General features: G+C 43.6%; 2 protein-coding genes across 2 annotated transcripts; one reads left to right on the forward strand and one right to left on the reverse strand.

The window, feature by feature from the left end:
* Nucleotides 1–8,786: 8,786 nt before the first annotated feature.
* Nucleotides 8,787–15,236, reverse strand: alg2 (ALG2 alpha-1,3/1,6-mannosyltransferase). The gene is made up of 5 exons (XM_030071630.1): nt 15,100–15,236; nt 14,206–14,377; nt 13,948–14,085; nt 12,703–12,870; nt 8,787–10,410 (listed from the first exon to the last, which is right to left on the reverse strand). The coding sequence occupies exons 2-5, from the start codon at nt 14,374–14,376 to the stop codon at nt 9,670–9,672; spliced, it is 1,218 nt and encodes a 405-aa protein (XP_029927490.1). The 5' UTR covers nt 14,377; nt 15,100–15,236; the 3' UTR covers nt 8,787–9,669.
* A 295-nt stretch (nt 15,237–15,531) lies between these two features.
* Nucleotides 15,532–19,054, forward strand: sec61b (SEC61 translocon subunit beta). Its single transcript, XM_030073495.1, has 4 exons — nt 15,532–15,687; nt 16,178–16,275; nt 17,447–17,551; nt 18,475–19,054. Exons 1-4 carry the CDS (start codon nt 15,685–15,687, stop codon nt 18,560–18,562), a joined length of 294 nt encoding a protein of 97 aa, XP_029929355.1. The 5' UTR covers nt 15,532–15,684; the 3' UTR covers nt 18,563–19,054.
* The last annotated feature ends 205 nt before the right edge of the window (nt 19,055–19,259 follow it).

The following is a 19,259-nucleotide window of genomic DNA, read 5'->3' on the forward strand; positions in this document are numbered from 1 at the left end:
ACTTAAAATGCTTGTCTTCAGTAGACTCATCCATTAAGCTGTGACACTGCTGTCTCGCTCCCCACGTACTGTAGACACACAGACTGGCCAGGGCCTTAAGCAGTGATTATGGTGTTGGGCAGTGGGAGCTAGGGGCCGCTCCGTCATTAGTCTGGTTAATCAGAGCCTTGCTCCAGGTTAAGCTCCACAGCCTCAAGAGACAGGCTGATGAGCTGAAAGCCGTGCCCAGCCTACAGTGCCTGGGTCTGGGCTCCAGCAGCTCCCCTGGCCCCTGCCTGCTCCAGCCAGCAATCTATAACTCTCCTCTGGAGCGCCGTGTTGAGGCTCAGCCTCCCGGACAGCACTGACACACTATGCATGGTAATGAGACACACTGTCTCAGACAGAATTACACATTGATACACACACACACCTGTTTGCACACTTTCCCACTGATGCAGTGTTACCAATCAGCTACTAGTTTCAAACATTTTTACTTCCAAGAGCAGCATATTACGTTCAATAACTCTCCAAAAACAAGCTAGTCCCTCTGTGTGTTACCAGTTAGCAGTGACCTTGGCTTAATGACCGATGTGATTCAACATCTAAATGCTTAACTACCCCTGTCTATGGAGTGCAATAATAACCAGCTCAGCAGAATGAGTGTATAATGACCAGAGGGACCTTAGGGCTTTCAAAGAGGAACTATCCAGACACACACTCACATACGCACACACACACACACACAAACACACAAATAAAATTCCCTGGGGAGATAAGGGCCTCAGCCCAGCAGGGACCTTCCAGAGAGGTGTATCTGAGGCAGGCCTGCGATAGGCCAGCCTCCTCTATCCCAGAGTCCCCTGTGAGCTCATTAGCCCCAATCATAACCACTTCCTATGTCTACTTTACACACTCCATCCATCGCCGCCCTGCCACACACACACACACACACACACACACACACACACAAATTACTCTCTCCATCAGCATTAGACGGATGGTGCGTCTGAGTGTGTGTGTGGGTATGGGTGTGTGTATGTGTAACTGCACAAGTGCATGTGTGTATGTGTGTTTAAAGGACAAGGAAGGTCACAGAGTCCCGGGAGCCCCTGTAATTTCCCAGTAGACTTTGCAGACCCTGGTAGAGCAGAGATAGAGGTGAGCAGGAAGCAGCAGAGGAGACAACCGGGGCTGGAAAGTAGGTAGACGAAGGGAAGTGTGCGCTCAGGTGATGAAGAGGGACAACCAGGCTTCAGTTTGGGCCCCACACCGCTCTGTTTGCGCTCTGTGACCCAAATGAGCTGCGAGAGACAAAGAGCGGGAGGTGAGAGAGAAAAAGAGAGAGAGCACACATGATAAAGAAAGAGACGTTTCATTAAAAAAAAAAAAAAAAAAAATGAGCGTAGGCCATAGACACTGGAAGTACCCCAGAGAACTGCAAAATGGGATGAGACAACAAAGAGCCCCATCATCAGTAGAGTGAATAGATCTGTCTGTCTATCCCTTTTATCTCCCCCACTCGATGTTTTTTCAGCATCTCTCCCTCCCTTCATCAGCCTCTCATTGTGCTGTTAGCTGAACCTGTAGTCTTAATCAGAGCCTTGGCACAGACATCGCCATCCATTGCCCTTCTAACACGCACATACATACACACACACACAAACACACACACACACACTAAGTAAACACATTTTAATGCGACACCAATCATGTCCTCCACTCAATGAGCTGCCCCCCCCCTCCCCTCCTCCTCCTTCTTGTAACCTAGCATGATAACCCAAACATAACACATGGGACACCCGCCTCTCCAGTCCATCAGTCAGCCGGCGCATTGGCAGCCTGGAAATATGTGTTTGTGCATGTGTGTGTGTGTGTGTGTGTGTGTGTGTGCACATGTGTACATGCATGCAGGGTGTGTGTCTCAGGGGGGAGGGAGGATGATTTAACTCACTTACCCCAATCACCTCCTATCCCAAATCTTCCTTACATGAACACATACACACACTCTCACACACACACACACAGTCATTGGTTCTCATCCTCTATCCATGTCAGCGTGTGTGTATTGATAATGGTCATTAGCATATTTATGATCATTGCCAGCCTCTTATTGTTTGTGTGCTCCATTAATCTTCATCTGCTGCCTGCCGACTGACAGCTCAATCTAACAGGCCATCACTGGGCACTGAGCAGACACACACACACACACACACACACACACACACACACACACACACACACACACACACACATACATTAAGTGTGCATAGTTATACATGCAAGCAAACTTGCATAGACACCAGAGAGGGGTATTGTCTCCCAGATGTTTGCGAACACACACACATTCACACAGGCATTGTGATTGACGTTCACCCCTGTGTGTGTAATCACCTGAGGTTATCCTCTCCAGCTGTGTGGGGGTCTGCTCAGCTTCTGCGCAGCGTCGTGGCATCGTGCCCACGGGCTGCAAGATCCCTCTGGGCCATAGGTGGGTGATGGTTGCCCTTGATAAGAGTTTACCAAGCCTGCTTCCCTCTCTCCTTGATGCACCGCAGTACCTCTGGCCCCGGCATACACCCCACAAACGTCCCCCTCCACCCTCATCATTTAAGACCCCTGCCTGTTGTAGCCCTGAGCCAATCCCAGCTAGTCTGCCAGTGCCACTTCCCTCCACCAAACGCACCCGCTTCAGGCCAGTGTCTGTAAATAAACACCCCTATCTGGGGGAAATGCGAGGAAATCAGAAAAGTGCAGCTGGTTACAGTGCAGGAGACACAACCAGGGTACTAAGTAGCACCTGTGTGTGTGGTTGCGTGTGTAATGTGCACTCAATTGTCAATGTGTGTGTGTGTGTGCGTGTGTGTTTTGTAGCCAGTATGACTGACTGACTCACAGCTGATGATGGGCTGAATGAGGGTTGGAAGCAAGCCAGGTTCACTGGGAGGTCCGTTCTCCTGTTGCCTCTTCCTTTTTCTTCCATTTCCACCCTCCTGCATCTCCCCGCTGCTCCAGGAAGAACAACTGAGGGAGCCAGTGTGTGCGTGTGTGTGTATGTATGTGTGTGTTTGTGTGTATGCATGTGTCTCATGCAGCCCGCTCAGATGCAGCAGCAGAACCTCAAACCTTTACCACAACAGCACAGGAGCTTCCGTGAGACTTGAGAAACAACAAGCAGGTGTCAATCTGACAGTGTCAAAATAACATGTGCACATGAAGGAATCCAACTGTGACTTTTGATTAAAATAAAACCTTAAAAATAAAAGCTGACTGACCCTGGCATAACAGTGTTTGTTTTTATCCTCTCAGTAACTTACTCATTGACTGAAACACTGGCAAACATTTCTGTATCGCAAAACATGTGAAACGTTTCACTCCCACCATTTTTCTTGGTTAACCTTGCTAAATTTACTGTGAATTGGCTTATGTACATGCTTCAGCATCTCAAAGCTATTGACTCTTTTATCTCCAAGCTATATAAGATGTCTTAGTACACAGGGTAGAACAAGTCATAATGCCTCTATTTCTTGGGCCATAAACATAGTTTTATAGATGCTATCTATAATGTTCCTCTATCAGAGATTACAGAAGTTTTATTGTAATCTCCCACAGAGAATAGAGTTTTATATAGCTTTAGTAAATCATTCCTTCCCTCTGTGCGATCAGCCTCCAGGACTGTTTGCCTATAAGAGAGACAGGCAGAGAGAGAGAGAGAGAGAGAGAGAGAGACAGAGAGAGAGAGAGACGGACAGAGAGAGAGAGAGAGAGAGAGAGAGAGAAAGAGAGAGAGGGACAGAGAGAGAGAGCTCTGCAGTGTTAACATTTACGAGGTATATGCTAATATATTTGAATAGTTTATGGAAGCAGTAAAGTCTGAAATACATAATTTGCAAACATGTTCCATGTAAAACAGCTCTTAAAGATGAGCTTTGAATACAAATGCAGATTTGCTACTGTTTAAGCATATTCTATCATTCATGACCAGGGAGGCTCTTTCTCCTCTCTGCATTAACCCTTTACCGTAAAACTGCTCAAACAGCAAGTGACAATATCAGGAACAAGCGAGAATCTCATATAGGGTTGTATCATCATATCATGTTGCGGATATTCGGTTTCAGATCTGAGGAAAATAAACTTAAAGAGCGTTTAGGAGGCTTTTCTATAGCTCACAAACACCTTCCAGGTCATCTAAAACAAATGTAATTTCTGTGTTTTTGTTTGTGATAAACTGGCAGTAGTGAGAGAAATCGTTTTATTCTTATTTGGATTGTGGTAGTAGTCCTACAGGTGTACCACTATTTTAAGAACAACCAAAATACAAAAGCACCAAAATTCTTTGTTGATACAGGACCAGTGTGTAACTTCCTTAGCCCTCCACAACACAATTTATTGTTCTCAAACCTGAAGGACACACACCACAATGCCCCAAACACCAAACGGTCTTTGTGTTATGTTTACACCTTGCTATTACGTGTGTGTGTGTGTGTGTGTGTGTGTGTGTGTGTGTGTATGTGTGTGTGTGTTTCTCTATTTTCAGGGCGATGAGTCTCTGACCTGGTTAGTGTACGGTAGTCTCAGGTTGATATATTTACACAAACCGTGCCTCTCTCATCATCAGCTCCATTTAGCCCATGATTAACATCCAATCACAATGTGAGATTAAAAGTCAGAGCACCGGGTTAAAAATATGCCATTCATATTTAATATTCCACTAACAAGCCGAACAGCTCCAAAACTGCCAACAAAATAGATATACACCCATAACACGCGCGCAGTCCCACATACATCTCTCCTTTCCTTGCCTGAAAACACGTACCTAAACGCCTCGCCACCACTTGCCGCCTATCTCCCCCATGCCCTGGTGCTGGCTAGGTGGAATTAGAAAACCAACCCCGCGGTCTCATTAATTAATTAAACAGCATGTGCCAGTGGCACCTGGGTACCGGTTATCACCGCCACTCAGACACACCGTGATCTCAATAACCACCCCACCACGGGGCACAGAGGGGGGGGTGGAGGCGGGGGTGGAGGGGAAGGAAGGGACAGAGATTCTGCATTCACAACTTTGAGGTAAAGACGGGTTTATAAAAGAGTTAGAAAGAGATAGAGAAGGGAGGAGGAGAGGAGAGGAGACGGGCTTCAGCCACCATCTCTTAGATGTAACGTGGAATCTTCCCTCCAACACCTTCAAGTAAATTGGGACACGTTTATCTCACCAAACACAGCGGAGACTCATGAGTGTTTATTCTGTGTGTTTTTCTGTGTGAGAGTATTTTTCCCCCTCCCTTTCAGGCTCCACGGGGCCTTTTCATCATCAAGCCCAACAGGGCCCCTAAATCACTGCATTAATGCCCTCCTCATCATCTCTTCTTAATTCCTACGCATGTGGAAACGCTACATGAATACATACACATGCGCAATCACACACACACACACACACACACACACACACACACACACACACACACTTCCTTGCCCTATATATATATGCAGGTTTTTTGAGTCCTGGAAAATCTCCTTTAAGTGATTTTGTGTTGAAGTTAAAGGTGGAGAAAATGTAAATTATATTGTCTGTCATGTGTGAAAAGCTTGTAAATCCAAAATGCCATTGTTTCTGGAACTAAAGAGGAATGGTCTGGCTTGTGGCTTGACAGAAACAAATCTTTGAGTGGAAAGGGTTTCCTGAGACAAAGGTTTGTTAAATTATCTGTAATCCTTCGAGTGAAGTTAAAGCAACCACCCAGATTGCAGTTATGAGATTTTCAGCAGTATAAATGATGTTAGATCGTGAAAGAATCGCAGCATTTGGCAGATTATTTTCTATTTCTGTACTGGTTCTTGAACCTAACACCACACCACAGCACAATCAAGTGGTGAGTGCATAATGTGGCACACTAATGTCACCCCTGCATTACCACACAGTCTGTGTGTGTTATACAGTATTTATAATGACTCTCTGTCTGATTCCTCAACCACACAGCTCTTCCCACACAGTCTGGCAGGCCCAAAAAGGTCACAAAAAAGGAAACAGCACAGTCATATAAACATGTGATAAAACACAGATTTTGAAACTGGGAGACTCCCTGAGCACCACGACTTTGTGTGCTGTTGCCTATTGTTGCAGACTGAGGCATATTACTTTGATACTCCACTTCAAATCAGTATCATTTCAAATTAAACCAAGGATGCCGTTGCTAATTAGGCCCACGGGGACGAATAATTGGCAGTCTATAAAACGAGTGGTATAGTTGTTGGTTTAACTGCATTTCAATCAATATCTCAGCCACGGTAAATTGAGTAAAAAGTGTATTTGATCGACACATTTCAAACAAATTGAAATGCATAACATAGTAATGTATTGAAATATGCTTTTGCATGAGCTTGTTAGGGCCCACGATGTCTGCCTGACCAACGCTGAAATAATCGTAGGGTACATGTTTCATTAATAGGTAACATATTAGGCCTCCTATCATCTGGAGACACCAGCAGTCAAGGCTATCTGAGAATCGTGGCGGTATTTTAATGATTACGTAACCTGATTACAGCCTTCTAATAATCTGACAATACCCCTTTATCATTCTCAACTTCAGCGGGAAGGCACAACAATGGAACAGCTCTGGGGCGACGTTTTATCCCAGATGACAGGGAAACAGGTGAGCATTTGTGTAAATATTTTCAGATTATGGTGCCTTCATGGAGAAACACTCAACATTCTGTTAAAATATGTGTCAACATTGTGTGCATGTGTGTCAAACTGTCTTTTACAACTTGGTGGTGGACTTGTACGTTGGTACTCTGTGATTACGTAATTTTGTGGATGAAAACAAACATAGAGACACAGTATTAAGAACTGCATTTATGTGGTTACTATTTCCTGCTGCTACCCTTCACTCTTTTTTTGTATTTGCCTTGCCGCTTTGTGTGTGTCATTAAACTGTATGGTGTTTCATTTTGTTTACCAAATCTACCGTATCTCTCCAGTGTTATACTATGATGCACATCTACCTGTCAAATGAGTTATTTTTATTTTCTCACCACGTCCTGTTTAATCTCCCTCAGCTTTTTTTTTTCCCATATTGTCTCACTACATCAATTTCATATTTGACTTGCTTGGATAAATAGAGGTAAATCAAATAGAAATATAGATTCTGTGCATTTCTTCCAACTGTGTCATTTTATCTCCAGGTTGATAAGAGTGTGTCCACCGCAGAGATTGGAGACTTGATTGAGTTTGTGTACATGTGGGCAGGATATTCTCTTTGGGGAGTGTATGCTGGAGACGGCTATGTTATCCACTTTGGGGTGGCAGGTGAGACAATGAATTGCAATACAGTTGAAATTGTTTATTATTTTTTTGGCAAAATATATGTACACTTTTCTAAGACTAACTTTCTCTGACATTTAATTCATGGAGGGGATTTCCTTATAAAATAAGAAGAAGAAGAAGAAGAAGAAGAAGAAGAAGAAGAAGAAGAAGAAGAAGAAGAAGAAGAAGAAGAAGAAGAATTTTAAAGTTTACTCTTCCAGCTCATCTAAAGTTTAAATTTTAAAGTTTTATCTTGGCTGATGATTAAGCTGTCCTTTGAAATCATCAGGCTTTGATTATAAGACAATATCACTAAATCTAAGAAGTGACACGTCTCTCCTGCGCACAGCTACAATGTTTATGCAACCAGGTGCAGTTTTCCAAAGAAACTAAACGTCATAGACAAAATGACTAAATTTCTGCTTTTCAATATGGACATTTTCCATATGATGATTCAGATATTACTGATGTTTTCTATAGTTGTTTTAAATATATGCATAATGTATCACTTCAAAGTTAACTGAGTCATCAACCGTCTACAAAAAATTATGCACATACCATAACCACCATGTAATAGTATCATTTGTAATTTCAGAGTATACCCTCTTTAAAGGCTGATCAAGCTAATCAGCCGGTTTAAATTCAACAGCTTCTCCTAAGATCCCCTCTTTTACACACTTTTCTCTGTCTTTCCTCTCAATTCTAAGATGAAAATATAATGACGAGACTATGCCGGAGCTTCCTTCGAGAAATGATGCAAAGTGCGTCTGGTGGTCGTCACCTCAAGAAGACGAAAATCCTCAGACAGCACATCACGGAGATCAAAGTGCCTCCAGGAACTCGCATCAAGGTCAGCAACAACAAGCATCACCTCTGCGCTTCGCCACAGGACCTGATGATGCATCGGTGCCAGACCTTTCTTCACCAGGAGTTCGCATATGACTTGTTGAACTTCAACAGCGAGCACTTCGCCACCTTCGTTCGATACGGCCACGCTGTGTGCAACCAGGTTTGTTCAATTACAGGCTGAGGAATTTGTGTGTGGTGTGATAAACACAAACACCCAGAATCCAATTAATTCACAATCTCTAATTACTTCTTGTTTTTTTTTTTTGTTTTTTTTGTTTTTTTTCTAGATTCCCTTTAAGAAAACAGATCAAGAGCATGTGGGCACCACTGAAACACTGGCGCTGATAATGCAGAATCATATGGAGACGCATGCTTGAGACTGAGAGTTTCTACTGTGTAGTGCCTCTTGTGTGCCTGCCTCATGCCAACTTTGTTTTTGAGCAAAATAAATACACCACTGCAAGACTTTTCCTCCGCACTGTCTGAGAATGTTTCATTAGGCCCAATCACATCTGTTCAATGAAAACAACAAATGGTACAAGATTAACAATGTTGCCGGGCTTCCTCTCTCACCCACAAAATCCTTAGCAAACACTATTAAAGGCCAAAAAAAAAACTTACCAACAAAGCAAACCACACAAGAGTCAGGAAACTATGTGTCCTCTTGTTTATTAAGACTTCAGGAATGTCAATAAGAGCATTTCTATACAGTAAGAGGGCTGAAGAGGCCAGCTTGCAGACACAATGACCTTCTGCTATTCTCCCCATTGATAATGACCCAGACACAGACAGACTGCCCATCAGCCAGACCTCTAATAAAGCCAAACACTCTCTATCATCTGCTAATAACCTCCGTGCAGCCGTAGAGTCATGGACAGGCCAGCGTCGTCTGAATGCAAGGAGCGAACAAAGCTCTGGGTGGACAGGAAGTGGTGGAAAGCATCCTACGTATCGATCTGGGGCTGTGCACTGCCTGATGGCACATGGCGGTAACTACATTCTTCTTCACTGCCATACACACATAGACAAAGACTACTGTAGCGAAGGCGGAAAAAATAAACACACACATACACAGTGCAAAACATTTCATTCTACCAATCAATCCTTTTGGTACACTCATTTGTCAGGCTCTTGGTTGCAGTGCTGCTGTGCACACACACACACACACACACACACACACACTCAGAGGGATGGTATTTTTCCATGGACAGGATAGGTAAACTCGTTACTCTTTTCTTAATTGGTACAGAGATTCCGTCCTTTTTTTCTCTCTCAGCAACCCCTCCAGGGGAACGCTGATAAATTGTCCTCCGAGTCCTCACAATACCCCCCCACCTCCCAGCACACATACATACATTCACTCTGTTATAAGAAACCCACTTCCTCTCTCTATAGAGCTACACCCCACTTGCCCACGGTCAGTCCCTCTCACAGGTCAGCAGAGGATATTGTTGCTCTGAGTAACAGATCAGAGCTCAGATCAGTGCATTCTATTCAGAGTTCACTCCCATCACCACACCAAATCCCGAGCTGTCTCACTGGGTCAACCTGACGATGTAGCCATGCAGCTGGTCTGAGAAAGCCTGAAGGGAGAACTTCTCCTGCACCCTCCTCCTCCCAGCCTCTCCCATGTCCCTGTGGAGCTGGGGCTCCCTGACCAGCCTCTCCATGGCCTTGGAGAAAGCCTCTGCAGTGGGTTCACAGAGGAACCCCGTCTCCCCATCCCCCACACTCTCCAGAGGGCCTCCAGAGTTCACAGCAACAACGGGACAGCAGCAGTACATGGCCTCCACAGGAACAATGCCAAAATGCTCTCTGCTGGGGGTGTAGAGCACCGCCAGGCTGCCTCGCAGCAGTGCCACTTTGAGTGCGTCTGAGGGGGAACGCAGGAAGGTGACGCAGTCCTGCACTTCCAGCTGGGCTGCGAGCTCCTTCAGTTCAGTGTAATGTTGAACGTTCTCAGTAACTCGGTCGTCATAGCCGCCTGCTACCACCAGGTGAATCCCTGCTGTGTGGCTGGAGGGCAGACGGCCCCTCAGGACCGCCAGGGCCTCCAACGCCAGGCCCAGGTTCTTCTTGCGCTCATAGCGGTTCAGAGACAGGAACAGGCTGGAGTTTCCCTCGGGGAGAAGCCCATCCAGACCCTGCACTTCAGTGGACGGCTGGTCAAAGGTACGTGTGTTCAGGGAGGGATAGAGGACATCTGTCTGCACTCCGCTCAGACTGCAGAAAGTCTCCCTGAAGACCCCCGCGGTGAACCGGCTGTTTACCAGAATCTAAGAGGAAGTAGAGAGAGATTAATTCATAGACATCTCACAAACTTCAGAGACGTTTTAATTCCCAGTAAGTTGGACGGCAGCCTGAGGTCTTTGGTCATCCCAGAGTCTACACTGAAATCAAAATGTCATCAGGTCTTTTCCATCAGGGCTCTGGGCCTCTGCAACAGCTCGCCTGTGGGGATCAGGCCGGTCAAATCGGGGTCACTTTTTTAACAAAATCATTTTAATGTTAATGTTTTTCTTAATGGCTACGAAGAACTGCTTTTATCAAGCATTTCTATTTTAATTTATTCAGCTCCACTCTAGTTTTTACCACAGTGTGATTAAGGTTACGCTGTCATGTTTTAGTGAGAAATTCAAGTCTGTCAAATTGCACTTCAATCCCCTATACCTGGCCACCATCATACTACATCAGGGTGGCGCCAGAAATAATTTCTGATAACTCAAGCCTTAAAGAATTTTAGAAGTATCATAATTGTGAAAATCACTGATGTTAGCTGAATTTTCTCTTTACAGAACTCCCACAGTCCTGGTCTTGTATGCAAACACACTCCAATGATGTCACATACGGCTGGGCAATGTGGACAAAGTCATGTGATAATTACAACATGATACCTCTGAATAAATACCTCAGTTTTGATATTGTGATGATACTGTAGGACTTACTATTGGTGCTTTCATCAGACAACAGATTTTTAATACAATACCATTAGTTGTGTGGATGTGATAACCAAGCAGGTGGAGGCAATTAACAGAACAGCTAAAACAATTTATTATGTTCCGAAAGTCGCATCCCTTTAGTGTAAACCAGCCTTTAAAACCAGGAATAGACAACACTGTTACCATACCACAATATTATGATATTCAAAATCCCGGACGATATTTAGTCTTATATCACAATATCGATATATCGTCAAGCCCTAATGTCACACAAGTCACGACAACAGAATGTACATCTGAGTTCCTCGGTTAGTGGTTTACAGAGTTGTAATGTGGACAAAATAATGGAAACAACACAAGGACTTTAAATTCTAGCTAAGTAATGAGTTACAAAGGAAATACCACAGGAAAAGGTTCAAGGTCAATCAGGATTTTGCATCATAGGTCTGAAAATGACCATTTTTATGAATTTTCAGGGCAGCATGAGGAGAACTAACCGAAGCCCAACAGTTTGTGCCAAAACTGCAGCTGCATCAGTTAGAAAGTCAGCACAAAAATGATGGCATTATAACATTATATACATATATATATCATTGTAACATATGCCAACCATGCCACAAATTGCACTGGTAAAGGGAATCAGACGTGGTAATGGGTCTACAGCATTATGAACAGCCATATCTGGGATTCAACAACACACACACACACACACACACACATCCACATCACCACCATATCTGAATATCCTTGAACCTTCATGGGCAGCTGGTGAGACAGAGAGCTGGAAACACTTTCAAAGACCCAGATAATTAATTAGATCTATATGTCACTGTCACACCAGTCAACCATGTGACTGTACAGAATATGTACTTGTTCTTTTAAAGACTACTCTTTCACTTTCAACGACTCTTAACTGATGATTTACTGCATTATGTCCTGTACTTTAATGCGCTGCGGGATGTTGCTGTATTAAGTTTTATTATGGTTTATTATACACATCTCCTTTGCGTATATACCTCAGAGATTATCTGTCTGTTGCTATAAATCTACCGTGTGCTTTCGAACCAACCAATATATATTATCATAATTTAGAATTCAGTAACTCTTCTTATGTCTGTTTAGTCAGAAATCACTTTCCAGTCTGGACCTAGTGCAAAACGCAGCAGCAAAGCTTCAAAAACAAAACTGAAAAACTGGATTATATCACCCTCCATTTTATCATCTTCACACATTTTATCAGTTTTTATTTAAAATCAGTTTTAAAACATTTAGTGACTACTTACCAGACACAACTAGGTATAGCCCCTAGCTCCACTGCAGACCTTTTAACCTCTATAAGCTGTAGCCCAGCCAGAAAAAAAAAAATCAGGCAAGACCCTGCAGGCTTTTCCCAAATCTGCACTTAAAACTTATGTTGACAGTTTGCTGGCAGGGCCATGCAGTTAAAAATGACTTGCCTGAAGCGCTTGGCATGGGAAAACGGAGACATCTATTAAACCAGTTGTCTTCGATCTCCCTTCTGTACGCAGAAATTAAATAAGAACGCAGAAACGCCTGGGTCCTGTATGCAACCCCACCTCATGACCTTCTGTATAAACCAGCCTGAACCCTCCCCACGCAGCTCCATACCATGTCAGCCATGCCCGTGGTGCGCTCCTCCAGCCAGTCGATGGGAGCTCGGTAAAGCTTCTTCAGGGCCGACTTCCTCTGAGTCAGCAGCTGGTCTGGGAAGTGGCAGTAGAAGAGAACTTTCTTCCTGTGACGGGACAGCCTCAGCACCGGGATACACACTGACACCTGGGGGTGTGATCAAAGGAGAATCAACAAGGCAACAACATCCTCACAGTTAATCAGGAACAAAATACGTCACCGTGTCCTGAGCTGTAACTGGAGAGCCTCACTTGAACCAACTAGTTTTGAAAATGACAGAGCAGGGCAGCAGGATTCATCACTTCACCAAGTTTGATGCATCACCCACGACCAACAAGCAAGTGAATAAATGACTTGAGACCAATACGAAGTCCTGCCCCGATTCCACCAAGGAGCATAGAAAAATTTGTGAAATAACTAAACACTAAAAAATTATATCTAAATACAAAATATAAAAACACAATACACCTAAACACTAACCAAAGTATTTCAACACTAATTAAAACTGAACTTTTTTGGGTTGTTTGTAATGTTTTGGATCTAAGAACTGAAGTCTGTTGTTTCATTCATTGTGAGACATCTGTTAAATGCCCAAACTGTAAAATGAAGGGAGAGATATATCTATGTGTGTGTGTGTGTGTGTGTGTGTGTGTGTGTGTGTGTGTGTGTGTGTGTGTGTGTGTGTGTGTGGGTGGGTGGAAGAGAGAATGAATACAAAACAAAATGTGCATATGTGTGAGGGAGAGACAGAGAGAGAGAGAGAGAGAGAGAGCACAAGGAGGCAAACTGAAGGGAGCAATGACAAGAGCATCGTGTTGATCAGAATCAGAATCAGAGATACTTTATTGATCCCTGAGAAATTAGATCTGCTGCAGCTGTTCAGATCCCAAGAATATATATATATATATATATATATATATATATATATATATATATATATATATATATATATATATGTAAGCATAAGTGAAACTGAAAAAGAGATAAGAAATGTAAAAATATGTGCATAGAAATGTATAAATAAATACAGAAATAAGAAAAATAAGAATATGTAAAAGAGTTTACCCAAATACACAATATATACACAAGGGCACTGCACTATTGAATTATTGTAAAGTCCTACAGGTATACAATTATTGCACAGCGGAATAGTTAAATAATGTAAAACAGCTAAATAGTGCAAAGGGCAGAATCAGACAGACAGACAGGTACAGTATGGCTCACCTGATCACAGAAGATGACATCGTACTCGACCCCGCTGAAGAAGACCAGGTAGAGGGCCACATAGATCATCCTCAGGTAGGCGCACAGGGCGTGCAGGTAGCCAAACACACTGGTGGGCAGCCAGTCACCCACACACACCTGGAGAAATTACAACAACACACGGTCAGGTGCAGTCAAACACAGCGTGCAGTGTTCATCATCAGAGGGCCTGCAGATGTGTGTGTGTGTGTGTGTGTGTGTGTGTGTGTGTGTGCCCACCACAGGCAGGTCTGGGTCCAGGGTCTCGGAGAAGCAGTGTGTGGGATCATAATGGGCTGTCCAGATCTGAACGCTGCATCCCCGGGATTTCAGAGCGACGGCAGCATCGACCACCAGCCGCTCTGCTCCTCCTATACCGAGGTCTGGATGGAGAAACACCACCCGCGCCATCCTGCACACACACACACACACACACACACACACACACACACACACACACACAGAGCGGAGATTACAACTATAATCTCCTTTGGGTTGCAAGGACTGTTTGGAGCACAGTGACAACATGACAAGTCAGCATGCAAATAAATATCAGTGCAAATGATCAGAGTTTACAGGATTCTTGTGATGATGACATGCAATGACAGTTGTTTTTAATGACTAAAATCCCTCAAAGATGCACATCATTTTAACACTCTAACAATCTAATCTAGTCTGATCTCTCATGGCTATTTCTTGAGTTGATGGATGATAATGCTTGCATCAATTTGTCCTTGGAAAATAATTAATTTTATATCATTTTTTTTTTACACCTTGGTGCTTCATTTCATGACAGATCAGAGATATAAAACACTGCCACATGTCTTGCAATGTAATGCTCCAGACTATGTTTACCATTCACCTCCAGAAAGCCTTTAACTAGCAATACAGACGGGAAGTTTGTTTTTATTGTTTTTTGACTCTGTTTATATTATTAAGAATTCAGATGCAGGTTTTTATCTCATGCAAGACAAGTTATCATTTACAGTGCTGCCCTGCTGGTGGTTACTAGCCTTTGGTGCTGGTGTAGAGTTTATAAATTACAATAATCTGGCAGCTTTTCTAGAAGACCATTACAATCTCACCTCTGTGCATTCAATCTTATAAACTCCACTACAAAGCTGTAATGTTTACCTTTGTATCTCGATGATGCCCCTTGTCCAAGACTATGCGCCTCACTCGCAGAAGGAGAGCTGTCATGGGTTGCTCTGGAAACTGTGCCGGTGAGACGCCATGTTGGCTCAAACTCGCCGTTCTAATCTAGACGTTCGCGGTACATGTATGAACCACAATGGCGTCCAATTCCTTCACGAGTTGCACACGCTTCCTGTGAACACGTCACCTCACGTCGAAAGCCATCGTGAATATGCCTCCTATTTCAAGTACAGGTAAAAGCCGAATTAAAACGTTATAAAATAATAATACATTTTAAACATGTTTAATATATTAATTTAAATATAAATAATTTAAATAAAGTGTTTTAATGATTATTCGCTCATGCAGTGAATGCCCCAAACTCTCAGGCATCTCCTCGGCCACCTACAATGGTCTTCTGTTTTGCAGTCGTGTCCTTTTTAGACAAACGTCATCTTTCGGAGATCTCTCTCAAGTTTTGACGATTTCACACAGGCTGCCCACGGCTCATTTGACGTGGACATCAGCTCGAAGAGGGGCCTGGACTTTCATATTCATCTCTTATCGCAACATTAACCCCCGAAAATGGTGAGTTTCTCCCCTATTCAGTGTGAAACTGGTGAGCCAACCTGCCTTGTTTCACTACCTTAGCCTGGACTCTGCTCTCCTGCGCTAGCTTGCTTGCTAACGTTAGCTCCTCACTTGCAGACGTGGCTGTATTTCTCAGTCATTTAAACTGACTTACAAAACAAAAGGTCTCTCTCGGCTGATTTTGTACTAAAGTAAGCAGTTATATGTGGCGTTCACGTAAAAACACAGTTTCTAAACACAGAGGCTGTGTGATTCCTGTGCTAAATGTAAAATGAATGGAAGCTGCCCTGTATGGAGGCCTCAGCTCTCAGTGTGTGGGACAGACAGACAGTCCACATGTAAGTCAGTCAGTAGATCACTTTAAGGCCTCTTTAGGGAGGGTGTGCAGAAAAATAGAGTAAAAACAGGGTGAGTGAGTGAGTGAATGAATGAATGAGTGAATCCATTTGCATATGTGTGTGTGTAATTCTGGTGTCTTTCCCCTCAGCCTGGACCAGCAGCAAGTGCAACTAATGTCGGGGCCTCCAGCCGGTCCCCCAGCAAGACAGTCGCTCCCCGGGCAGCAGGCTCCACAGTCAGACAGAGGTACACACACTCACTGCCTGATTTTGCAAACTTCTGCTCAGACACACACATACACACTTAAACACACACACACACACACACACACACAAAGGGCTCACCCCTCCAATACAGCAGAGAGGGAAGCTTCAATTACCACTGCCAAGAAGTTGGCCAGAACAGCTGTTTTTTAAATGATTTAATTATGTTATTATTTGTTGCTTAATGAAATAGAGAAACCTCTTCTTCTACTACCAGCACTTCTCAGTCTGTCCGGCTGATAGCCAGCAGTCGTCTGGTTTCCATTGTAGGGTCACACAATATATTTTAAGCACAGTTATCGCTCATCTCCAAAAACATTCTGTCTCCAGTGTTTGCAAGAGTTATAATTTTCCTGCAACTTACACTAAATGACTATTGGACTGATTATACCGGGCACTGCTGTGAACAAGTGGCCATGGATGCACACACTACATTAAACATGCAGTATCGTCCCAGCCATCCCAGGTTGCGCTTTGTTATCCACGTACTGCACAAATACCCCCAACCTGGCCCCGCCCCCTCATGTCGTAATACTGTAATTAATGATTGATGATATTTAGGTAGCCCTGTCCTGTGTTTTTTGAGCCCCGGGCAGATTAGAGCAGCAGATAGATGTGCTGCCGTGGGCTTAATCAGTGTGTAATCAGAGGCTCGCTGTCGCGTCTTTCATTATTACCCATTACAGTCACCCTCTTCATTACCTCATTAACCTCCGTTTAATCTCATCACATAAGTGAACTAGTTATGAATCACTCAGCCGCCCCATCACTAGTTGCTGTAATCGGAGCTGTGTTTTGAACACGGTGTATAAGGGCACAGTTTTTGTTGTTTTTTTTTTGTTTTAATCTTTCAATGATGTTTTCTAAATAGCAATGTCAGATTTTTTTATGTTTTTCTTTCTTTCTTTGAGTAGGATAGATGCTTGATTTGGTAGAAAAACCTAACTTTGTTTTGGGGAAAATGCTTGCACAGGAAAAAACAACAACAAACTTAGACTTCAGAAGTAGGCACGTGACAGATGGAGATCAAATGTGCTGCTGGGAGAATAAGAGGAGAATAATAAACTTGTTTTTTTTCAAATTTGCTCAAGTTGTGACACTGGATATAAATGACATACTTTTAACACTGTGTGCTGCACATGTGTCTCCCGCAGGAAAGCAACCAGCAGCGGCACACGCAGCGCCGGCCGGACCACAGCTTCTGCAGGCACTGGAGGCATGTGGCGCTTCTACACAGAGGACTCACCAGGACTCAAAGTGTATGTGCTCCATGTAACAGCAGTTAAACAAATACACATACCCCTAATTGAAAGTGTGGCCTTATAGGTGAACATGAACATTAAATTTTTTTTGCATCCGCTCACAAATAAATACATGCACTAACTCTTAAGATGCTCACTCTCCCACACACAGTATCATTAAAGGTGTTCATGTTCATGTGGTGGAATGATATGAATGTTTAATGACAGGAAATTGGACTAAGGTGCCTCTGTGGCAGAACAAATAATCTCTGACCTGCTGATCACCCTGGTGTGCTTGGGTGTGTGTTTGTGTGTATGTGTGTTCATATATGTATATATGTGTGTGTGTGTGTGTGTGTGTGTGTGTGTACGCTCTTGCATGTGTGGAGTGAACTTGCATTTTAAAAACTCCGGCAACCTTATGAACTTGTTTTCTGCTGCAAAACATCCCCAATATTACAGAAAGCCCGGTGTCTCTTGGCCATACTCGGTCATGGTTGATCAATGATGCTTTGGTGGTTATTGAATGTGTTTCTCCCACAGTCGAAGGAGGGCATGCCGGCCATACAGCGCTGTATATTGAGTGCATGTTTGTTCCTACGTTAGACGCCGGCCTCAAAGCTTCATTAAAGGATCCACTCTGAAAGGTCAACTCAATTACAGCTTTCTGACAGGGGGAGGAGGGGGCAACGGAGGAGATGGTTGGCATGGCAATGCTGCTACTTAGCGATGCGCCTCTCCACCCCACCCCCACTCAGCCCCTCCTTCAGAGTTGAGAGCCCTACCTTGTTTCCAAAGCTCATCAATAAAATCAGCCACTCTGTTAAGACTCGAGCTCTGGCTGGGGCTATAGGAAATGATAGGATATTGTGTGTGTGTGTGTGTGTGTGTGTGTCAAAGTGTTAATCTGGGTGTTAATCAGCGTCTCCCTCATGTGACAGTGGGCCGGTGCCGGTGCTGGTGATGAGTCTGCTCTTCATCGCCTCCGTCTTCATGCTGCACATCTGGGGGAAGTACACCCGCTCCTAAACTCCGCGCTGTGACCTCTGACCCTGCGCCTCGGCTTCTTAACTCATTGGACCTGGACCAAATAATGAACAAACAACACCCTTACTCCTCCAGCCCCCTCCCCTCTACACTACGACACACACAGACAAGCAAACTGGGATTTGCATGGAAGCATTTCAGTCGATGATGTTCATCTGCACTGATGTAGGTGTCCACTTGTTGCTTTTACTCCTCCTGTGTTTTTAAGATCAGTTACAATGAAGAAGAGGAACCCATTCAGGCCCACCTCAGATCTGGTGTGTGTGTGTGTGTGTGGCCTTCCTCCAAGCAGCAGCAGCAGCTTGTGTGTTCTCTCCACGGCTGCATGCAGCTTCAGTGCAGAGTCTACAAGGACATTGTTGTTTTCAGGCCCCCAGCGAATATCTCTTTTTCTAGCCTGCATTTTTTTTGTTAACAGTATTTGTACAAAATTTAATTGTAATATTGTACAATAAAAGACTCAAATAAATGATGTGTCTGTTTTTAAATGTTTTTTTTTTAAACCTTATTTTATTTTGAAGGGGCATGTGTAGTTTTTTTATGCTCTAAAAGAATGACAGTGTCAGTTTTGTGGTATTTCTGTAAACTCTATGAAACAAGCAAAATGCTGTTTTTTAGTATGATTTATACATTAATTTCTTATTGTTTACTGTCCACCACCAAAAGGCTTTTTGCAAAT

Source organism: Myripristis murdjan, chromosome 16, assembly GCF_902150065.1.
Source record: "Myripristis murdjan chromosome 16, fMyrMur1.1, whole genome shotgun sequence".
NCBI classification, from domain to species: Eukaryota; Metazoa; Chordata; class Actinopteri; order Holocentriformes; family Holocentridae; genus Myripristis; species Myripristis murdjan.

Coding starts and splice junctions, on each gene's coding strand:
- alg2 (XM_030071630.1), bottom strand. CDS start 14,376: ATGGCGCGGGTGGTGTTTCTCCATCCAGACCTCGGTATAGGAGGAGCA. Junction 12,871..13,947: donor ATGTCATCTTCTGTGATCAG/GTGAGCCATACT, acceptor TCACACCCCCAG/GTGTCAGTGTGTATCCCGGT. Junction 10,411..12,702: donor CCACGGGCATGGCTGACATG/GTATGGAGCTGC, acceptor ACTTCCTCTTAG/ATTCTGGTAAACAGCCGGTT.
- sec61b (XM_030073495.1), top strand. Junction 16,276..17,446: donor GGCTCCACAGTCAGACAGAG/GTACACACACTC, acceptor TGTCTCCCGCAG/GAAAGCAACCAGCAGCGGCA. Junction 17,552..18,474: donor GACTCACCAGGACTCAAAGT/GTATGTGCTCCA, acceptor CTCATGTGACAG/TGGGCCGGTGCCGGTGCTGG.